We start from the raw sequence: 24,061 nt of genomic DNA on the forward strand, positions 1-24,061 counted from the left end.
CTTTTTTGTTTTTAGAGTTAGGATGCTGATGAGTGGTCTGAATATTTTGGAACACTTATGGAAAATTCCCTAAGTGCTCATTAAATTGTACTACTAAAAAACTGTTGCTTATTTAATGTTTTGTTTGTACCAGGTACTGTGCTTTAGTTACGTATGTATTTAATCCTCATAACTTATATTAGTCATCTGTTGCTGATTTACATGTTATCCTAAAACTTAGTGGCTTAAATCAATAAATACTCAGTATCTCAGAATTTCTGTACTTGGGAACTGGAGAGTAGTTCAGCAGAGTGGTTTTGACTAGCATCTCTAAGGTTGCAGCAAAGATATCAGCAGGCCTTCAACATATGAAGGCCTAACTCGGCAAGAGACCTCAGTTCTTCCCAACATGTACCTCAACCTAGGGATGTTTGTGTGTCCTCACAATATGGCAGCTAGCATTCCCAGAATGAGTGATCCCAGCAAGCAGAGAGGAAATCATAATGCCTTTTATGTGTGACTAGTTTCCAAAGCTGCCGATTCTTACATCCATTTTATTCTGTTTACTAAAACAAGTCAGGTTAGTCCAGAACTCACTCAAGGGGAAGGGAAAGGAAGGTAAGACTGTCAAAGAATTTGTAAACATATTTTAGAACCATCACACATTCCTCTGATACGGTTGTTAAACAGTAGTTGTTATGCCTACTATATTGAAAAATAAGTTTACTACTTATCAGCCTTATCTCCTGCCTCCTGGCCTCTCCCCCTATTCTGCTTGGACCACCCATCTCAAGGTTCATCCCAGACAGAGTGTTTATTCTCAGCCATTCATTTATTCAGTAAATGCTTACTAATTACTGTCTTCGTGACAAGCATACTCTGGAAGATACAGCAGAAATGGTCCTTGAGCACATGAAGCTTATAGTCTTGTGGAGGAGAGAAACCTTAATCAAATAATCACACAAATAAATAAGTCTTCACCTTGAGAAGTACTATGAAGAAAAAGTACCCCTGAGCTTATTTATGCTGTTTGTTCATTACCCATTCTTCATTGCCACTGTCATCCTTCTAACCTCAAAAGAATGCCTGTTTTATTTTTTTGTTTATAAAAGTTAACTTTTCCATCAGAGTCTGAGTTAGGACAGGCTTCAATAAAGCCTGTCCCTTCCCACCTAATATTATTTCAGAACTTTATCCAATATCACACTTAATACTTAATCAGTTGTTTAATGTGACCTCTTTCTCAGCTTTTTTTTTTTAATACTTTTATTTATTTATTTATTTTTATGTGGTGCTGAGGATTGAACCCAAGGCCTCACGAGTGCTAGGTGAATGCTCTACCACTGAGCCACACCCCAGCCCCTCAGCTTCTTGAGGTAGTTTTCCTTAATTCCTCTCTCTTCCTCACCTCTTCCCAGCAAATCATGTCAGTCACAACTTCTACCACTAACTCTGCTACCACTGAAGTTCAAACTACCATTGTCTTTTACCTACACTACTCAAATTGCCTTTTTTTCTGGTTTCCATATGTCTGCAGAGCAGCAATAGTCATCTTCCTACATGTTATCTTCAGTCATGTAATGATTCTGCTTATACCTCTTCCCATCACAGCTCAAATACAATTCATATCTTTGTTCTGATTTATAAAATCCTGCCTGTTCTGGCCCTTTCCTGTATCTTTGGCTTCACCTCCTACCCCCAAACCCTCCTCACACACATTATTTGGTCCTGCCACCTGACCTTTTTTCTATTCTTTAAATATGTCAAGCTCTTTCCCTAGCAATTTACCCTGAAGTATATGTCATCCAATCTTTGTATGATTAATTTCTTTTTATTATTTAGATTTTAGTTTAACTTTCTTCTATAGAAGCCTTCTCTGAATTTGATCCAAAGTAGCTATTCAGTCACTCTTACCAGGTCAACTTATTTTAATTTTCTTCTAATGCTGTCTACCATCTAATATTTTTCTTATATGAAATTGTTTATCTACTTGCACTGAAACATAAGCATCGTAAGATCCCTGATATCTGTGTTGTTCACCATGGGTATATAATAGGGTTTAATAAATATTTGTTGCATTAAAGTGAATGAAAAATGGGCAAGTCTTTGAACTTACCTGTCCTAAAGGGAAAGAAGGAAATGAGAACTTGAATTCCTGAGTTCCCAAGTTCTTTATTGGATTCCCTTACCCAAACCAAGCTGCTGCTCATTCCAGCAGCTCTGTTAACTTCTTTGCATAGTATTTAGTACTTTCTGATTCTCTTGTTTTTCTGTCACCTTCTGCTGAGATGAAAGCTCCATGAGAGCAGAACCCTGTCATCTTATTTGCCACTGTCTCCTCAGTGCCTGCAGCAGTGCTTGGCACAGAGAAGATGCCAAGCATCTGTTGAAGGAATGATAGGGAATATGGTTCTCTTTTGTCTAATATCCTCCTGGTTCCTGCCACAGTCCTTGGCCTGTGCCTAGAAACACTGAAATGTTTACTCTATGGCCATTCTTAATATCATTGCTTGGTAGATCTGAATTCTTATCCTAGAATTTGAAATAGGAAAGCAGTGTGGATCTGAGAATCTTTGAAGAATGTTTTTTTAATTAATCTTTTTATTTATATATGACAGCAGAATGCATTACAATTCTTATTACATATATAGAGCATAATTTTTCATATCTCTGGTTGTATATTCACACCAATTTGTGTCTTCATACATGTACTTTGGATAATAATGTCCATCACATTCCACCATCATTTCTAACTCCATGCCCCCTCCCTTCCCCCTTTGAAGTTTTTTGAGCTACGCTACAAGCCTCCTTAGAATATTATCTCTGCAGCCCGAAATTGAACTTCTCTCCATGCAAGAGAGAAGTTCAGCTATTTAGAATTCTACCCCTAAGTAGCAGAAGGGAAGCCACATTTTATTTTGATTCAACTCCTGTTTTAATACATTCATTGAATCAGTCAATGAGTCAGTGGTATTTATTGAGCCCCTTCAGGGTACAAAGTAGTGCTTTGGCTGAGTTATTGAGTTTGAAATATTAATCACATTATTAAACCAAAACCAAATCCCTAAGTAGTTGAAAGTACTGTTCAAATTGTCAAGGTATAGTTCCTTAGACTATATTTTGTAATATGGGCTTTTATTTTATAAAATATGTTCCCACATGGACTGGAACAAAAGTCAGTTAAATAACTGAGGGTGTTATATTTTACCAAAATGAAACCTTGAAGTGGTCCTTGATCATTAGCTTTCTTCTTGTCTAACTATTGAAGGATTGTATGTAATCACTGCATCTTTTGGGTTATTTAAGATTTTAGACCTTATAACTGCTAGGACTAGGATAAAGAATAATAACCTCTCTTTCCCTCTTTGGCACTAGTTTAAATTGGGCAGGGAAAGAAAGGGTATTATTGCTGCCTCCTGAATCTCAACCCTATCCAAGGTACTTTTAGTTCCTTATTCCTGCGAACTGAAAGTGTACCTTGACTTCATCAGCCTTGCAGTTTGTGAAGGAAACATATCTAAGAGTTCTGTTTTCATTGTTTGTTTTTCCTTTTCTTTCCAGATTTCTCTGTTGACTTCTGCAGTAAACCACCTTAAAGCCAATGTTAAGTCAGCTGCAGACTTAATTAGCCTGCCTACCACTGTAGAAGGACTTCAGAAAGTAAGTGCTTTATATAAGTACTGAGACTAACCTACTGCTGGACTTCTAGCTTCAAAGTTTTCTTTGAAAGCCTGGCATCTAAAATCAGCTGCTCAGAGAGGGCAATAATAGAATCTTATCATTGTGTTCTTCAGAGTTCAGAAAACTTTGTTTTGGTCTGGTTAATTAGACCTTTAATTTGCAACATGTTACTTTAATGATGGTTTATAGGGTTCACACATTTTTGTCTATTGCAGTCCTAGATTTACATTGCTGAGACTCATATGTTAGCTTATGGTCTTGCTTTTCAACACTTGCCTTTTCAGTTTTTCATTCATGTAGTCTTTATGAAAGCAGACTATTTGTACATGAGTGTTACCCTAAATCTCTGCTATTTTCCATGGTTTAAAAAGAGTTGGTTTGGGCTGGGATTATAGCTCAGTTGGTAGAATGTTTGCTCGCATGCACAAAGCCATGGGTTCAATCCCAGCACCACCAAAAAAAAAAAAAAAAAAGAGTTGGTTTTTGTTTTTGTTTCCAGAGACACAGAGTTATGTATTTAGGAAATCAGATACACATCCAAAGGAGAATGAGGGCCATCTCCAGAGGAAAAGATAGCCAAGAGTTGGGTATTTTCCCTTAAAAAAAGATGTAAAGGAAAGTAAAATGTAAGAATTTAAGGAGCAAGTGTTGCTAAGGATGTGAAGCAAACACTCCTGCTGAGAGTTTAAATTGGAAAAAAAATAACTTTGGGAAACAATTTGACATTTTATAAAGGTAAATGTACACATCCTCTGAGCAATTCACTTGTAAATATATGCATAGATTCTAGTTTAGAATTCTAGTTTAGAATTTCTCTTTACGTGATCTGTAGGATTCAGACCTAGAAAAGGAGGCAAGAACCAACCAGATAGATGATACTTAGGAATCCTTAGAACTGGATGGGGGTTGGAAGGGGAAAGAATGTACCTAACTGAACATAAGGAAATATCCCTGCATCAGGAAATGGAAGAAAGGATTCAGGAGTAAGAGAATCTCAAAGAGTGGGTATTAAGTCTAGGATCTTTGGCTTTTTTCAAAGTTCGTGTGTAGTAAGTTTGATTCAGTTATATGCCAGTCTTTATAAAAATTTCAGTTGTTTCAATAACAGTGAGAAATTCCTGAGCCATGAATAAAACAAAACTTGCTATTTTATAGACACAACATCATATGTGCTCAGTTGTCAGTTTGCTGTTTGTCTGTTATGGTGATCTGTTTTAAACATTAAAAAAAAAAAAAAAGGGTAGAGACATCTTTGATGAAGCCAGATTCTTGCTATTATTCCCAAGAGCCAAGTAGGGAAAAGGCCTCTGTAGGCATTAGTACAAAAGCAAATCTGGCAGTCTTTCATTAAAAAAGGAAACTGACTTATTCTTACATTCATTAATCCAACAAATATTTGTGCAGCTTCCTCCAGTGTGTACCAGGCTCTTTGCAGTTGGTGGCAATACTAGTTTCAGAGTTTGATTCCAGAGTTTACATGGTTGTGTCAGCTGCTTTCTTTAAAAAAAAAAAAAATCTCTAAACAAGAGCTTACTATCTTCGAGCATCCTGCTGGGCTCATACATCCAGCCAGTGAGGATTCTCTAACAGTAGGTGTCTTTGAATGCCTGTAGCTTTTGTAACAACAGAGCTTACATAGCATTCCAACTTAGAGACTTCTACTCTTGTGTCTTTGCAAATCCTTATATTGGTGATGCTAGATACTGCTTTTATTACAAGTGGCTCACTTTTGAAGCAGTAAGTCATCTCAAAGACCTGACTTCAATGCGTCTCATGTATTTATTTTCTTTTAGTGTTGAAAATGTTATCTTTTTTTCCTCTTGGATTCTTGTATATCAGTATGATAAAACATTACCTTGATTAAAAATACTAATATGGGGGGGCTGGGGATATAGCTCAGTTGGTAGAGTCCTTGCTTTGTATGCACAAGGCTCTGGGTTCAGTCCCCAGCACCAAAAAACAAAACAAACAATCAAAATACTAATATGACACTATAAATTGTCAGCATGTTTTTATAAAAGGCCAGAACCCACCAAATGGTGACATTCTTTAATGTTCCCTTAAGACAGGGTTTTTTAAAAAGATGGCTTCTGAATCCTGTCCCCAGTACACTTAGGCTCCTTAGGCCTAGTGAAAGCAAAATAAGTTACTCCATGTACTCAGCTCTACCCAATAGTTGCCGACAGGATTCTATAGAAATGGAATTTTTCTTCATCTCTGCAATGCTGGGTTTCTTAGAACCAAAAATTGTTCCTACCCATTTTTGCTCAAAAGTCATCATTTGCCTCTGACCCAGTGGCAGTCCACAGTGTTGTACCTAGCCATCTGCCTGCCCACAGCAGGGCTTGACAGAAGCAGTTTGTAGATGAACCTTATCTCTTGGCCCCACATTTATAAACCAATATCTTTTCTTTAGAAAAGATTTTATTTTCCTCTAGAAAAAGTTCTTTAAACTGAGAAAATTTGTTAGTTTTATATATGTAGGAAATTATACATATTAGAATTCATAGTTTGAATATATTTGAAGTAATTAAAAACACTTATCTACATTTGGTTAGTTGTTTAATTTAAATTAAAATCACAATATGCCATTGTATTTCCATTAGAATGGCTAAAATTGAAAGGACTGATTGTACCAGTTTCAGTGAGGATATGGAGTAATGGGACTTCTCATATACTGCTGGTAAAACTGCAAAATGGCATAACCATTTTAGAAGATGGTTTGGCAGATTTTTATAGAAATTAAAGCATAGATTTGCCATATTATCAGCGACTCGCTTCCTAGCTATTGTGTTGATGAGAAAGCATATGATGAAGGGAAATGAAAACATAAGTCCACATAAAGACTTATAGATGAGTGTTTGTGGCAGCTTTATTTGTAATAGTCAAATAGAAAACAACCTAAATGTCCATCATCAGGTAAGTAGAGAAACTGTGATATGGCCATACAATAAAATGTAGCATCCTGAGTAGCTACAACATGAATGAATCTCAATTATGCTGAGTGAAAGAAGCCACAGTTTAAAAGTTTGTACTCACTCACTGGTTCTACTTATATAAAATTCTAGAAAATGCAACTGATACAGAGTGACAGAAAGGGTATCAGTGGTTGCTTGGAGATAGGATGGGAGGAATTACAGAAAGGCATGAACAAACTTCTGGGAGTGATAAGTGTTTATTGATTTAATTATGGTAAAAGTTTTACTGCTATATTTATGTCAAAATAATCAAAGTATTTTGAATATATATGGTTTCTTGCATGTCAGTTATATCTTAATAGAGCTATTAAAAAGGGAAAAAAATTGACATTCTTTCATGTTTCTGTTCAGAGTGTAGCTTCCATTGGCAATACTTTAAACAGTGTCCATCTAGCTATGGAGGCAATACAGAAAACTGTGGATGAACACAAGAAAACCGTGGAATTGCTGCAAAGTGATATGGTAAGGAGATCAGCAGATACTAAAAAAGTCAGCATGCTTCTCACCCTTTTTTGTAAAAGAGTCATGATGCCAACTTTCCACTGATCTGAACAGGCCCTCTACATACTTTTTAAAAATATCTAATAAGCAATATGTGCTGATTGTTCTGCAGTCTGTGAAGTAAGCAGTTAATGAAAATAAAACTGAAAACTGAGTCTTTTGCAAACATGGTGCTGGAGGAGACAGTGAGAAAACACAGTTCCTGAGGATAGAATGGGTAGGGTGGAAAATAGAAAATAAGGAAAAGGATGTGGAAAATTGTCTCAATTTATTGCTATACAACAAACCACCTCAGTTATTATTTCTCATTATTCTGAGCATCAGGAATTTGGGCAGGGCTTTTAAACTCCCAAGCACTGAGAGGCCATCAGAGGATGAAAGGCCATCTTGGATGTTCCAGCTCCAGCCTGGTATCGATGGAATGCAGCTAAATATGTGATCTCAGTCTATACCACAGAGCAGGACCAGCCCTCCTACCTCAGCTGAGCATAGTCACAGAATCATCAGAATAATTGTTGTTTATTGTTATTTTAAGCCACAAAGTTTGGGGATGATTTGTTATACAGCAACAAATAGTTAAGATGGAAGTAAACCCCTACAGTGCCCAGTAATTGTTTTCAACTGTCTCTGGGTCTCCTAATGCTGCTACATGTGTCTGCAATCATTCAGAGACCTAAATTAATCACTTAGGGGTAACAGCTCCAAAAAGGATTTGTGAAGGGTATAAAAGGATGGCACAGCCCTTGCTGTCTTGCTGAAGAGATGAGTTATATGTGTGAAAGCAGAACTAGTCAAAGCACATACAAGCACATACACTAATTTCTAGATCTGACCCACGTGCTCTCTACAAACTTCAGAGATCTGAGTTTTAAATTGGGTAGTTTGTACCAAGGGGACCAGAGCTCTATCAGAGAGCTCAGGAGGGAGGATTTTTCATTTTCTTCAAAAACAAAAATTCTTGTTATTTAGTGGGAGCTAACTCAAAGGGAAAAGCATTGATCTAGGCGTCGAGACAATTGACTTCTAGTTGGATCTGCCACTAAGGAACTCTGACCCATAATAATAAAGACCCCTTTCACTCACCAGTTCTTTTATCTTGAGCATGTTTTCAAGTAATTAATCATTTTCTGAAATACTTTTTCCTAATTAAAAAAAATGTCTGCTTTGCTTTCTAGAACTATTGGTTTTCCTTCCTTTTCTCTTTAGTGTTGCTTTTTTTCTTTCTTATAAAACCAGGGTTGATAAATGCCTACATTGTCAGATTTCAAGGAAAACAGTTTACTTTTACCAATTACATTCTGTTGTAAATAAGTCTGCCTCTTTTTAAACTTCCGTGGCTGCCAATAGTAATCCTCCTGCTGACGTACTTTATACTAAGCCATATTATGGGCTGTGAAGGATTAATCTGTGCAGTTTTTCCCACTGATAGGAACAAATGTATATAAGGTTTAGACTGAGTTGGTCACAGGAATGTTCTGGTGATTATGTAGTTTCTCTGGGAGTATGGTGATGGGGGAGCAGAGAAATGGTTTGTAGGGAGTTCATTCCATTAAGAGACTGAGAAGCAGACTAGGAGGATCTCAGTTTCTTGGGGCAATCTGGGTGCAACTGCTCCAGCCCATGCTTTGGGCTAAACATCCCCAAAAGTCCATGATGCCTTCAAAGCCTAGCACAAGACTAGTCACACTGTATATTCTTAAGGAATGCCTATAGATTAATCTGTGGGTGCACTCTGGGAGAGGCTAGAATGTTACAGGATCTTCCCAGATAGTTAAGTAGACCTAGTAACTGTTGCCTACACTAAGCTCTATTTGTGTTAACAGAATCGGCACTTCTCAAATTGGACCATTGGAAGCAACAAAATCATTCCAACACCCTCAGCTACATCAGAACTTGATAATAAAACCCACAGTGAGAATTTGAAACAGGTACTTTTGATCTGTGGCCCACAACGGGGTGTGATGGAAGCCTGAGGAGTTTGGGCCTAGCTCCATGGTGCCTCGGCAGGCACATCAAACCTCTGTCTACTTGCTGGAGAGCAGAGAGGGATGCATGTTGAAATCTTGGGATCCAGAATCCTGCCCTGTCTTTTCTTTGGCACTCTGCTTTTTCCCCTACATGTCAATCAATGGAGTAAATTCCTTTTCACATCTTGAAAGACATAGAATAACCAGATTATCCTGAAACTATGAAAAATAGCAATCTAGGCAAGTCAAAGATGGATGGATAGCAGATTAATCCAGAGTGATGGCTATTTTAAACCACAGTAAATTCTAAGAATGTTAGGAAGCATATCCTTGAAAATCGGGATTTTCTAAAGTCTAAAGACGAAAGGCAAGAGAGGAGAAAAAAGAATATTGAGTTCGGAATCACATTAAAGAGAATAAAGGAAATCTTCACTAAGAAGAATTTCTGTCCTGAGTTTAATGCCCTTTAAAACCTATAGTCATCATTCCTTTTTAAGTAGCAATCACTTCTAGAGGATGTCAATAAAAATAATTGAATCTTGTACTAAATAATGCACTACTTGTTATGGTTTTGTTACAAGCCAATTCAGTAATTGGTATTGTTCCTAAGGTAGTTTTGTACTGACAAATTAGGTTAATGGAACTTTAAGTTAATAACCCAGCAGGTTTTCCTGCCAGCAGGTGAGGTAAACATTGGGAAATTAATTCTCAAATGCTCTGCTTTCTAGGACCAGAGAGTGAATCATGTAGGTAGTCCTCTTTTCCTTCCCCTCCTGTCAAACTGAGATCAAACAATTCCAGAGGGCAAAAACTAGGAACAATTTAGTGTGGAAGAGACAAAGCAGAGACAGACAATTGGTGGTCACAACCAGGAAAAGGAGTTTACTTCAGTAACTTGACATAATAATGGTTATTTGGTGTTGCTCCTCTGCTTTGCCTAATATTCATCTTTAGCTGGATTCTGCAACTTGCTTTATTTCCACTCCAGGATATCCTGTACCTTCATAACTCTTTAGAGGCGGTAAACAGTACCCTAGTAGCATACCAGAGACAGAATGATCTTAAACTCGAGGGGATTAATGAGACACTCAGTAATCTCATTCAGAGAACCAACCTGATAGAAAGCAATGTGGTTTTTGCTCTGGGTGAAGTAGAAAACACAACAAACCTGACCTCCAGCATGGTAAGCCTTTTCAGATCTTTTGTGACGTGTTTTGTGTTGCACTGTTTTATTTGTACCTAGATGGCATTCCATCACCTTTGAGAACAGTCTTCTGGCATATTTGAAAGGCTGCACATTTGTAATGTGCTTAGTCCATGTCTGTGTTAGTCTTTACACTAGGTCTGTGATGTGAATGGCACAGCAGTGCTAGACCAGATTTGGAAAAAGAGATGTGGCAGAATCAGGTTGTTTGTCAAAGTCATTAAAGCAGGAGCAGAGACAGTGACAGTTATGAAAAATCTTCTATTTCTTTTTTTAGAGGGGGTGGGTTTTACTGGGGAGTGAATCCAGGGGTGCTCAACCACTGAGCCAACATCCCCAACCCTTTTTTGTATTTTATTTAGAGACAGGGTCTCCCTGAGTTACTTAGGGCCTCATTAAGTTGCTGAGGCTGGCTCTGAACTCGCCATCCTCCTGCCTCAGCCTCCTGAGCCACTGGGATTCCTCCAGGTATGCACCACCACACCTGGCTAGTTCTTTAAGCCTGAATTTGGCTTTCAGAATTATCTTACTTCTCTCTGCATATAATGTCAGGAAATCTATTTAAAATAGATTAGGTCAGATCAACTCAACTTACGAGATGACCGAGTCCAGTACCTCATTTTATATGTAAGGAAACCAAGTAACCTACTAAATCACTGATGCCCCCTTACTCTGCAGTTTTCATGTTCTCAATGAATAGAATGTGATTTGTTTTGGTTTTGTTGTTGTTGTTGTTTGTTTTGTTTTGTTTTAATTACCTTTTACATACACTGTGTGGGTTCCCTGTAGATTATTTTCTTAACAGCTATAGGCCCTACCCTTAAAAGATTTCATACATATTTTTGTAAAAATATGAAACCAAATACAGGAAACTGTACCATAAATTCAAGTAACCACTAAAGCTGGAAGCAAGCCAATACAAAGTCAAACCCTGGCAGATAGCAAGGAGTGTTTGAACTGGCTCTGCCACAGTGGAGCCTTGGCAAGTTGCCTGGATATGGCTTTGAGGGGTAGAATAGGACGACCTGTCCTCCTCCTCCCCTTCCTGCTTTACAGGGGTGTGTAATTTACTACAAAGCTGTGAAGATTAAAGGAGCCCTATTCTTTTAAAGCCCTTTTGAACTCAGCTAATCTAAGTAGGAGCTCAGAACCTTGAATGATTTGATGAATGTTATACCTTGAAGGTTTTCAAGGCTTCTTGTGAAAACTTAACACCCTCAAACTTCCTGTACTGTCTCTGCTTTCCCATTTCATTTTTCTCTAACATAAAAAACTGGTAATAGTATCCATCTGTCTTACTACTTTTTCTAATGGCATCCTACCCAGCCTAGATCTGGATAAAAATTCTGTCACCTTTTATACTTCATAGTTTGTGATTGAAACATCTAGAAGCACCAGTTTCCACTTGGTCTCTCTGTAACCTTCCTCCCTCACTCTTCCCATTCTACCACTCCTCTGCCATTTCTCTTGAAAGTGTTCAGACTCTTTAAGTGAGTTTCACCATTTTTTTAAAAAAATACTAGATGTCATTCAGATTTTTTAATGTTTATTTATCGTTAATCTTTCCTCTTATTCTTTTTGCCCTCTAAGATGAGTGATAGAGCTGCTATTCTGAAAAGAGAGTCTTTGGATCAAGGGGCCAACAGAACTGATATCATAAAAACCCAAAACATAAAGGTAAATAAGAGGAAGTTTAACCTAAAGTAAAAATAAATGCATCAGTATCTCTCTGCTTGTGACATGCTACTTTCTTCTCAAAAAGAGCACTTTGGTCTCACATGCTAAAACCTCAAGACAAAGCAATTAGTAAATTAGTATATTAGTGAATAAATGAATATCAGGTACGTATCTTGTGTCAAGCTGGGAGGGCCATGGTGAGCAGGATAGACATGTGATCCTTATTCTGGTGAAGCTCAAAGTCCATCAGTCAAAAAATCTGACACAGAAGTACATAGATAACTAATCAGAAGTCTGATGAATGCTATAAAGGAAATATATAGGGTATGTTGAGGGGGATCAGGAAGGCTTCTCTAGGGAAATGACTTAAAACAGTTGCTTACTTATGATGGAGGACAAAGGTATAGATCATCTAAAAATGGTGTCCAGCCTCAAAATCATTTCCTGCAGTCTTAATACGGACATTAATTCACTTAAGTGTCAGTCAGTTCCCTTCACCTGTACTTTCTCTTTTTTGTTCTACCCAAACATATTGTAACTATTAGGGTAGCGATAGAAGAGAGAAAAATACATATTGAATAAAAGAAATGTGAGATGAATTGATGTTCTAATACCCATGAGATCAGACCTTTCTATAGTAGCATAAGCAGTTAGAAACTGGCCTTATAGAAGGCAGACTTTTCTCTTTATAATTAAATTTATTTTTATGTGCCAATCTGGATCTTCCTAGGAATAAAACAAAGTGTAGGGTGACAACTTTTTAAAAGATTTAAACAAATAAGACTTTGAATTAAAACTATTACAGCTCCTTTATGATTCTTTTTTTTTTTAATTTTTTATTGTTGGTTGTTCAAAACATTACAAATTTCTTGACATATCATATTCCACACTTTGATTCAAGGTGGTTATGAACTCCCACCTTCACCCCATACACAGATTGCAGAACAGTTGTTGCCATCCATTGTCCATCACCATAAGGGAACAGAGGGAAGTATAGAAGAATACTTGTGGTTTGTTTGTGTTCAGCTGTTTTTTCTTATTTTTTCTTATTTGGTTTTGGGGGGGTTTTTTAGGGTGGTACCGGCATAAAGCTCTACCTCAAGAGGTCTGGTCACAAGGCAATGTGAGATATTTAGGACAGTTATTTCCTTCGTGTGATATAGCTCCTAAAAAAAATACCCTCCTCATTTAGGAAATGGGTGTTATACAGGTACCTGAGCAAGGGTACATTTTCTTTCTTGCTGATCATGCATGCCTTCTCCCATCAGCCAAATGTTCACAGCAAATCAGATCATCTGGAGCATAATGTTGCCTTAATGGTCTAGCCTCAAATCCAGCTAGACACACATCAACACTGAACAACAAAGATATCCCTGGTATTTGTTAATTCATTCCTTCAATGCCTTTAGAGGGAACTTTCTCAGGGTCAGGTAAATAGTGGAGACTCAGGTGAGATCTTACTTCTACCTTAAACCTTCTTTGATCTTTGTTTTGAGCAGAAGGAAGATAGTCCAAATTCTCAGGTATCCAAGCTGCGAGAGAAACTGCAGCTGATCAGTGCTCTCACAAACAAACCTGAGAGCAACAGGCCTCCAGAGATTGCAGACGAAGGTGAGCACTGGGCTGGCTTGTGAATATTTCACGCAGGCTTGGGCAGCTTGCTCCCACACAGGGAGTGGGAAAGGTGTTTCAGCAGCACTGATCGAACCGAGTGAGTGATGCCTGAGCGCACTGAGATGAAGCTGATGCACTTTGCTTTCATTTAGAAAAAGCCCATTTTGTACATGATTTGTACTCTGGTCTATTAAGGGAAGAATGGGTAATGTTTAGCTGGAAATAGACTTCTCCATGCTGTCTGCATCCAATTATAGGCAAAAATGTTACTGTCATAACATATTAAACCAGCCCTAAATGTTGTTTATGGGATTCTTCATTTCTGTATAAAATTTACTTAAAAATAAATTTTAGTCTTTCTGTAAATCATTAACATATAATGGTAGGATTATTGGTTTAGAAGGGTGCTTGACTTTGGGTAGGGACATAACTAATTAATATTAGTAGATGCATTTACCTCCATTATGGACATAACAAAGGCACTAGACTGTGTTGGCTTTGACCCCTCCTCCAACAATTATTATTCAGTTTGAAAAAGCAATATAGCCTCCCTTGAATTCTTTTGGTTGGGAAACAAACTACAATGGGAGGCCTTGTCCTAACATTTGGTGCTATATAATCTTATGGTGACCCTCTTTTAGCACCAACTTACCTTGTAGCATGTATTCCCAGACCAGGCTTATGCACATCTCCCAGGATGTTAAAGATATTTAATATCCAGCTTCTATGCTGTTGTCACTTGGCTGCTTAAACTCCTACCATCTACATATGTATAATGCTAACTTGTACTATGGTTGGAGTATCTCTTATCCAATGTTTGAGACTGGAATTATTTCAGATTTTCAGATTTTGTAATATATATATTTTTGGGTATGGGTAGACAAGTCTCAACATGAAACTTATTTATGTTTCATATACACCTTATATACATAGTCAGATAGTTGTTGGGGGAACTTTTTTTTCCTATTGTTTTGTTTTTTGCAGTTCTGGGGCTTGAACTGAGGACCTCACACATGCTAGGCAGGCACTGTGCACTGAGTTACATCCCCAGCCCCTGATAGTAATCTTATGCGGTATTTTTATGCACCTTTTTTGGGGGGTTGGGGGGACTGGGGATTGAACCCAAGGGCACTTAACTACTGAGCCACATCCCCAGCCCTTTTATATTTTATTTAGAGATAGAGTCTCACTAAGTTGCTTAGGGCCTCGCTAAATTACTGAGGCTCAAGATCCTCCTGGTTCAGCCTCCTGAACCACTGGAATTACAGGCATGTGCCATGGTGCCCAGCCCACCTTCATTTTGATTGTGACCCATTACAGGATGTCACATGTGGAATTTTCCACTGGTGTCATGTTGGCACTCAAAAAGTTTCAGATTTTGGAGCATTTCAAACTTTTTAATTAGGAATTTTCAACCTGTATCCCATATTCCAGCAGGACTTCTACTTGAAAACTTAATGTAATGTAATCTTGATTCATCTTCACTTGTCCATATACATCTCAATCCAAGTCTTTAACTTCACATATCACTGTGCTTCTTAATTCTCAACTATTTCTCTTAAATTAAGTACATATCAATTGCCCTAAAAGGTGACCTTTAATACTAGTTTAATTGGGTGTTAATTTGATTATATTAAAGCATACATGTTTGTTACAGAACAAGTACAGAGTTTCACATCAAAGCCATCAACATTGCCAAAATTCTCACAATTTCTTGGAGACCAAATTGAGAAAGCTGCCCAACTAAGGCCCGTCTCCCTACCAGGAATTTCTAGCATTGAAGGTAAATTTTTATACTTTGGTATAATTGTGGGAATGTTTAAAGTAATAACTTTTTAATGATTTTTTTTAACTTATGAAAAAAATACATCTAATATTTATTGAGTACTTCCTGTGGACATTTGATATGTATCATCTCATATAATCCTGATGTCTCTCCTATGAACATAAGTATTCATGCATTACGCCTATTTTACTGATAGGGAAACTGTCTTAACTCTGAACAGCAAATAATTGGTTAAGGCAGAATTCAAGCTGAGACTGTATGACACCAAAGCTTGCATTCTTAACCAGTATACCATCGGGTTTCCCCATTAATGTTTCATATGAGCTTCATTCATTCACTAAGTGCCTCATTAGACCACATACTTAGCAGTGAGGATACAGTATAAGATGCAGTCTCACTTTCTTTCCTCAAAGATATTATAGTATAGTGTAGAGGGCAGAAAAGCAAATACAATAATGTGAAAGTAGTAAAATAAAGTAAAAATTGACCCAGTTTTTCAGGGCCCTCCAAAAATAAGGGGACTTTTTCTGAATATAATAAACAATAGGAAGTATGATTCACATAAAAATATGTTTGCATTATTTCCAATAGTGTGTTCTACTCATTGTGATGTTAAGACCTTTTTGCATTTGCTAATTCCCTGGAAAATCACTCATTCCTTCCACCTCCCTTTCTCTTGCTCTTTACTTTAGCTTAGCTGCCATTCCACTGGGAAATATTAACTCCTAGGACTGGAGTAACCTCCTCCTGTATGCTGCTATTTGAATTTGCCCATGTTTAGCACATGTCACTCTTGTGATTTCCTGAGGTCATATAAAATGTAATTTACATGGACAATGTCCATGTCTTATTCACAGTCTTATTCATTCCCTAATCTCTAGCACAATTCCTAGTACACACAAATATGTTAAACAAATTAATGTGTTACCTACACACTGCAATTAATACTTAAAGCATAGATAACTTAGATTTAAATCTCCATTTAAATGTTATCACTTTGTTTTTTCCTATCCCTGATTTTTGTCCTATTTTGGTGTGAGGGATGGAGAGTGTGACATTGAAGGGCAACATAAGTTGTATCCCCACTCTCCTATATCAAGGATTGATGAGTATGAATCGGGGAAAGACTGGCTGTTCAATCAGATTAAGGAATAGCAGTCTGAACATTTGTACTTCAGTCTTTAACATAGGCCTGAGACACTTTTGAAATGACGCAAAGCAGCAATCATTTTTATTTGAGTTCTGCTACAAAATACATAGCATGTTATATAAACTCATAGTACCAAAAAAAAAAAATTGTTTTTTCTTCTAGCCACTTGGTGGCAGGCATGAGGAAGAAGTGTTCCACTTGATTTTCTGGTTTTCAGAGAGCTTTTGTGGTTTTACTAGCTGCATTACTGGTCCTATGACAGGAGGGTAGGGTCCTGTTTAGAAGTTGTTTACAAGAACTCATTTTTGGACTGGATTTGCACCGCAATGGTTTTCCCTCCCTTTGGGACATTTTCATTCTTTCAAGGTACCAAACAGCAAAAGGCTCGTTGAATGTAAATATAGTCTTAAATAAATGAAGAAAAAAAAAGAATTTAGGAAGATTTTTAAAGAAATATAAGCCATATTGACCTTCTTTAGTGTTAGAAATTAAATCTTCTATTTGACTGTGAGGACAAAATGAAGTCCTTTTGTTAGACTATTGATAGAAATTCTCCAATCCTATTCACTGAAATAGTGTCTTGAGAATTGAATTTAAAAAATGCAGATCATCTGGTGGCATTGCTCTGTTTTTTAGCTACCAGAAAGAAAATTGGGAGTGCGGGGGACAGTGGAGAAAGACAATGCTTTGAAAAGACACCGTCTTTTGGGATAGGGCTGTAGCTCAGTGGCAGTGCCTAGCATGTGTGAGGCACTGGGTTTGATCCTTAGCACCACATAAAAAAAGAAATAAATAAAGGCATACTGTCCATTTACAGCTACAGAAAAAACTTTTTTAAGGAAAGATAGTCTTTAAAGACTATATATATATAGAGAGAGAGAGGATGGGGGGAGTGTGTGTGTGTGTCTTCTGGGGTTTTTTGTTGATTAGTGTTTGAATTGTTTCCACATTGGAACTATTGGGAATAATACTATTATGAATATTAGTGTGCAGGGTCTTGTAGATGTTTTTTCATCCCCCTTGAGTATATGCCTAAGAATGGAATTGCTGGTCATTGCTAACTTTTTGAAGAACTGCCAAACTATTTTCCAAAGTATCTGCACCATTTTACATTTTCGTCAGCAATATATAAGGATTTAATTCACTTTTCCATATACTCGCCAACACTTTTTGATGACAACCATCCTAGTGATTGTGAAATGGTATCTCATTGTATTCTTGAGTCCCTGGATCTTAAGCTGCTCAATTTATGGATTCAAAGAGACAGTGTTCCATAGATAGTAAGAAAACTAGTCTATATCTAGCCATGTAAGAGTTATATGACCTTAGGCAAGTTGCTTTCCTTTATGAGCTTTGGTTTTCCTATCAAAACTGAGAGAACTAATTGTAATGCATTCTGCTGTCATATATAAATAAAAAAATTTACATTAAAAAAAAACAGAGAACTTTGAATTTTTTGACATTTTTACTGCTTATGGATGTCCAAGACATTCCTCCAGTCCCCACTCAGACATTCAATGAGAAATATTACAATATATCATACTCTGTTTTATAGACTAATTCCTATCTATCAAACAGGCCTCTATTTCTTCAACATAGATTAAAATCTGGGAAATTGAAAGGGAAGGCCATGGACAGAGAGAAAGTCAGGTCATGCATTTCTCCCACTGCTTGTATTTTGTAATATTCCTTTCATTCTTAAAGGATCAAAAATTAGTCTGATTTAGTGAAATCCTAAATGTTACCCTCTGGAAACAAATCTCCAAAGTAGCTTTCTTTTCAATATTGTAAGAGCCTACTTTTAACTGAATTTCTATATAATAGATATATACATTTTTCATAATTCCTTTTTGACAGATCTTCAGGATTTATTCCACAAGACTGGCCAGGATGTGGATGGGAAGCTGACCTACCAGGAAATCTGGAACTCTCTAGGTTCTACCTTGCCAGATCCAGAGAGCTTGAGAGCATTTGATTCCAATGGAGATGGAAGATACTCATTCCTGGAGCTAAGAGTAGCTTTAGGTGTCTAGCCTCAACAGGCGTTATTTTAGGAATGGATGTATACCATGGACTACCTAAAATCTACTTACATAACAAAAACAACCCTTTTATGCATCAGCCCTCTAGTCCTCCAAACTATTGTAGCAAACATATTGCCACCTTCTAACTTGTTTGAAAAGCTATACAAAAGTTATTTTTTTAAAAAAGAAAACCATTTTACTTATAATCTGATGTTCAAAAATCTATAATTTCCTGAAACCAGTAATATCTTACATTTTAAAATTGCCAGGAAAAGAAATAATAAAGCCCTCTTTTTTTCTCCTTCCTTTTTTTTGAGGGGAGGAGACCTTATCTTTTAAAACTGGAAAATGTATATACAGAGAGAATAAGCCACCTTTTATATTTCATATAAATTTGCCTTAATAGCTGCACTTTATAGAGACTCAGAAAATGTCTTGTCTTCAAAAGATAGGCCTTTTCTGTTTGTAAATATTTAAAATGAAAGAAAAATTGTGCATATTGTGTGGAAAGTAGAAAGAATGATTTTGAGCAGGATGTGAACAAATTACTTATTTAAAAAAAATCATTTATTTGGGTAACAACTGAAACTATATTCACATATACTTAACTCATCCCTCCTCCAAGGCCAAGGTGCTGCCATGGGGTTTAGCCTGCAGATAGGGGCATTGATTCAGGGACTGGATGCTGTGGGAACAGTGCCGGCTCCATACTTAAAAAAGTTGGCTTCTGAGAGTTTATTCCTATTCCCTCAATGAATCCCAACATGTGAACCAGAGAAGTCTTCTTGAGCATTTTTCTCATTTTTAATCCTCTTATAGGGTTTAGGAACACAAAAAGTTATCCAGTGGGGAGGAGCTACATTTTCCCTCAAGTGAGTTAGATTATCTTCCCCTATCCACCTACACAAGTCTATCTAAAGGCTATAACTGGCTCCTACCTTCAGTAACGTCTCCATTCTGAATAGCAAAACCCAAGTCCCTAGTCACTGTCTCAGACTAGCCACCCAGGGTATTAAAGGAAAAGGGTACATCTACTTTTAAAACAAGAAACTACCCCTTTGAGATTTTTCCTGGGAGCTAACCAAGAATCTGATGGATTTCTTGGTGAGATGACTAGGGCCAAAAATAGTTGTGAAATGAAATGTGTGAAATCATATTGTTTTCTTACAGATATCAGCTCAGAAGTAGATACAGGCTTTCTGTCCAGAGGATGCCAAACTATAGTTGGCACTACAACAGAAGCCTTCATATGATGGTAGCAAGTGCAATACTTCTCCCTTATGGACCTGGCACAGCAGGTCCCGGAACTGGAAGGAATGGTCTAAGTCACTTGTATGTTGAGTTACACTTGCTGTGTTGTTCCCAAAGGCAATCTTTGGGCAGCACAAAAGGAAAACTTACAAAACTTAACTTTGCTGTAGTCAAGTGAGGGAGAAACTAGAGAAGCTCCCATGGCACCAACTTCTCTAATAGAGTTCATTTTTCATTTAACTTGTCCAAGACCTGTAACCCAGTGCAGTCCAGTACCCTGAAACATGTAAAGACTGGTTTTTTTCTTTACATTACATTCAGCTTGGTGTTAGCTAACCTTAAATTTTTTTGTAGAAGTATTAAAATTCAGTTAAAGCAGGACAACGTCTCTTCTAATGAATGTGTCTGCTTGTCATTATTGCTTATGTTTCTCCCTTTTAAAATGTTTTTCTTTAACATTTCCCTTACCCATCTATGTTATTTCACTTTCATGGAAAAGTTAAAATTAGCCTGGCACTTTAGGAAACTTGATAATTTTTTGCTCTTCTGGCTGCTTTCCATGCCCTCCTCCTTTTTAATATATACACCCTTACAGATTTTGTAACAACCAAATAAAGTTCTAGCAATAAATTGAATTATACTGCTATGTTTGTATATATTGTACCATAAATAGTATGTCTGTACCTGGAAGGTATTTTTTTGATAACTGATTTATATGAAATATACTTGAGGGTAATGTACCTTGTCCTTTTTAGTTTCAAGTTCTTATTCATAGGCAGATACATTCAGGACACCTTAACTCTTTGTAGTATGTATTTTTCTTTTACATCCAATAGCTATATCCGTGGAAAACTCAAGGTTTCTTTTTTTTTCAATTTCTCTTCTGTTCTTCCTACTTCAAGCTTGTCTGCCAGCATCACCCCTGAGCTGTATATAATGCCAACCCCTCCCCTGCCAAGTCTGCCAGAGGCATCCATGCTGCACTCAGGCCTATGATACCTTTGTCATCCTGCCTGAGTAACTACCATGTCTCCCAGACAGGTAGGTATCTCAACTTCCTTTGTTCAAGTTGAGCAGACTCTCCAGTTTACAAGCCCCAGAAACCTATCACTTAGTGTTAATTTGGGATTCATATCTGTATGCTGTCCCCACTTACCCAGCCTGTGCCTTGTGTTTGGCTATAGTGAAGCCTCACCTGCCACATTTTCAGCTCTGTGAGAAAGCTTGGGAAGTGAATGGTATGAGTTTGACATTCATTGTAAATTCTTTTACCTGTTCCTTCTGGCAGCTCCTACCACTTCTCTCCTTAGTTTCCCAAAGCACAACCTTCTTGACCCTTTTATTCCATTGCCTTATATATATGTCGGCATAATGTTTACTTAAATAGCCTCCCCATAAGTCAGAGAGGCAAACAGGTACTGTAGAAAGAGAAGACCCAAAGGAATAAAGTGCCTGGCTTCAAGATGACTGCAGAGTACCTAGCACTCAGGAATGGGTCTGAGGCAACAAAGCTGAGGAATGGACCCTTCCCCTGCTGTTGGCTGTTTTGCATTCTGCTGCAGTTTCCTTTCTTTGCAGTTGCTGGACATAACCCCTAGAGCCCCCCTTGCTGGTCCTCTGGTCACAGTTGAGGATTTTGACTATGATGGGCTCATACTCGTAATGGCCTGTTGTTTTTAGTGACAGCTTTTGTTTGCTGCACACCTCATTGGCTTGCTTACCAACACCAACTAGATGTGGTTTCTTTCATAACCAAACCAGAACACATTTGGGTATCCTGAGACTTTATAGAGCGTGTATTGTTTGTTATATGAACCTAACCTACCTTTTTTCACATATTAAGAAATGCAAATCTACTTTGTTCTAGTGGAGCTATTTTGGTAACATATAAGCAATTTTGGTTCTGTTTAGGGAGTGAATTCAAGGTTTTCATGACTCAATTTGAGCTTTATTTCATATCAGTGATACAGCCATTTTAATTTATCTAAATAAAACATTTCTTTTTTTTCTCTCACTGTGTCTTATTAAAGCCTCCTCCCACTCCTTTGGTTCTTAAGAGAAAGAAAATATGCTTTGATCCCTATGTTTAATGGATTCCTTCCTCCTTTGAAAGCAAGGGCTAACAGAGGTGGGCACAAAGCAAGTGTTCTAGAATCTACCTTCAGAATTAAAATATTGGGCCTAGAGAAGTGAAGACTGTAGGTCTTGGGCTTTAAGCATCTGCAGGGTTGAAGGGGGCAAGGTGAAGAGGGGGCAAGTTGAGGGAGGAGTGAACCTCTGCCCCTGTTCTACCAGAGAAGATCCACTTGGTCCTGTTTTATATTTTGAGATACAATATTAGATCATGTTTACAAAGGGGGGGGTTCCACTTACCTTTAAAAAAAAAAAGTTAAAAAGGCTTAAATCCATTGCTAGAGAGAGGTCATATAGATAGGACTAAGGCTTTACAGTTGCTGGACCTAATCCTTCAGCCCACACACAAGAAAAAAAAAGAAAAAATTAACTACATGTTTACTAAGTTCTGAGAATCACAATCAATCTCTCTCTCTCTCTCTCTCTCTCTCTCTCTCTCTCTCTCTCTCTCTCCCTCTCTCTCTCTCTCTCACACACACACACACCCCACTCCACAAAATAGGCAAAAACTGGCCCTACCTCAGGGCAGTCTACATTTAAAGTTTAGATCAAATATGGTGAGTGGGTTTGCTCATTTCCAAAGTAAGTGCAGAAAATTTCTGTGACAGAACCAGGCTTTCATATCTTCAAGTTGGGGTCAAATAGCTCATAATTATCTCTGTGTCTCCTTTTAGGACCATTTCTAGAAAGTATAAAAATTATTAATATTCCCATGTAAATAGAGCAATAAGGGACTCTTAACTTTTGGGCAACCATGGATTTCTTAAGATACATGATATGGATATTTTTATGTGTATAATTTTAGGAGGTACTCACCAGCCCTTCCTCTAAGCCACTTTGTAGACCAAGTTGATGACAGTCTACACACACTAAAGCATTCACCAAGTGTGTTTTAACAAGACATGATTAAGGAAGGGATACCATGGGGTAAGGTGGAAAGACCAAGAACTTTAATGTTAGGCAGATGTAAATTGGGAAACTAGCTCAGCAACAAAAAGAAAAGATAATGATATATGCCCTTGGACCTTGTCTCTTCATCAGTAAGAGAAGAATCATAACAGCCATTTTGCAGTGTTCCTGTATTAGAAAGTGGCATCGCCACTGTGGACTGCCATAGCTGTGTGCCCTCAGCACCTGTCACTCTGTGGCAATTGTACTTCCCATCCTGCAGAACAGCAATGCCTTTGGAGACCTAGCCCAGGGCTTGCACACAATAAATACTGGATGGAGGGATTTGAGCTCATCTGCAAGTATTGGTTCAATGTGTCTCTTCAAAGCCAACCTCCAATTCTCATTGTATTGGTGAGACTTGTGCCCCCATCAAACAGGGGAAGGATACTGTCCTCCTAAGGCAAATGAGACACAATAGAGTAACTTTTCAAAAATCTTTAATAATGTAACATCTAAATGGGCTCTGATCTCTGTGTCAATATTACTTTCCTGAGGTTAGCTCCCTTTTCTAATACCCCTGGCACCTAAAGCTCCCACCTTCAGTGAGGAGGCTATAGCTCTGAAGCAAAAGGCTTTGCATTGAAACAGTTCACCCCATGGGTCAGTGTGGGAAGGGAATAGAAGTGGACATTACTTTTGATACAGATGGCAAATGAGTAGCAGGCAGAGTGGTTCAGCATTGGAGGTTGATTGTGAAGGGGCGGGACAAAGGGTATCTCCTAAAACATAATTGGGAATGGAGATCTGGTCCTGTGCTATGCCATCCAGTTAGAAAGAGGCTGCTGTGGGACCACCAGATCAGGTTGCAGGGGAACAGAGGCCTCTGCCTTGGGGCTGCTGCCTCTGTTGGCATAATGCCTGCCTTCAGGGGTGTCTGACCCCCACAGAGAATCTGGAATCTCAACTTTAATCTCAGTTTTGGTAACAGCCCAGGGAGGGCCTGTGTTGATAGCTGCATTCATGCCATATTGGCATCGCTTGTTTATCTAGTACAGGAGTGGGCTGTAAGTGCCCACTGCTGGGCACGCTCCTCCTGCTGGAGGTTCTTCTTCCAGTGCAGAAAGAGAATGCAGCCGCCAGTTATAATAGAGCACAGCCCCAGAAATCCAAAGTACAACGCGACCCACACTGAGGCAGTTAAAAAGGGGGGGGGGGGAGGGGGGGC

At 38.0% G+C, this 24,061-nt stretch overlaps 2 protein-coding genes across 4 annotated transcripts in view; one reads left to right on the forward strand and one right to left on the reverse strand.

Moving 5' to 3' along the window:
• Efcab14 (EF-hand calcium binding domain 14) overlaps positions 1-20,447 on the forward strand; it is a 36,049-nt gene extending 15,602 nt beyond the window's left edge. The window contains exons 4-11 of one of the 3 annotated variants that reach the window (XM_015485036.2): positions 3,541-3,639; positions 6,990-7,100; positions 8,963-9,067; positions 10,095-10,289; positions 11,901-11,987; positions 13,487-13,598; positions 15,259-15,384; positions 18,395-20,447. In XM_015485036.2, coding sequence (XP_015340522.1) covers positions 3,541-3,639; positions 6,990-7,100; positions 8,963-9,067; positions 10,095-10,289; positions 11,901-11,987; positions 13,487-13,598; positions 15,259-15,384; positions 18,395-18,570 — 1,011 coding nt within the window. In that variant the 3' untranslated portion in view covers positions 18,571-20,447. The remainder of the gene's footprint in view (positions 1-3,540; positions 3,640-6,989; positions 7,101-8,962; positions 9,068-10,094; positions 10,290-11,900; positions 11,988-13,486; positions 13,599-15,258; positions 15,385-18,394) is intronic. The other 2 variants (XM_015485037.2, XM_015485038.2) reach the window with 2 other exon arrangements.
• Positions 20,448-23,390: 2,943 nt separating this feature from the next.
• The window catches only part of Tex38 (testis expressed 38), a 3,617-nt gene continuing 2,946 nt past the window's right edge, over positions 23,391-24,061 (reverse strand). The window contains 2 exon segments of the mRNA XM_015484840.2: positions 23,391-23,908; positions 23,911-24,024. Of these exon segments, the coding sequence (XP_015340326.1) occupies positions 23,448-23,908; positions 23,911-24,024 (575 nt within the window). The 3' untranslated portion in view covers positions 23,391-23,447.

Source organism: Marmota marmota, unplaced genomic scaffold (genome assembly GCF_001458135.2).
Source record: "Marmota marmota marmota unplaced genomic scaffold, marMar, whole genome shotgun sequence".
NCBI classification, from domain to species: Eukaryota; Metazoa; Chordata; class Mammalia; order Rodentia; family Sciuridae; genus Marmota; species Marmota marmota.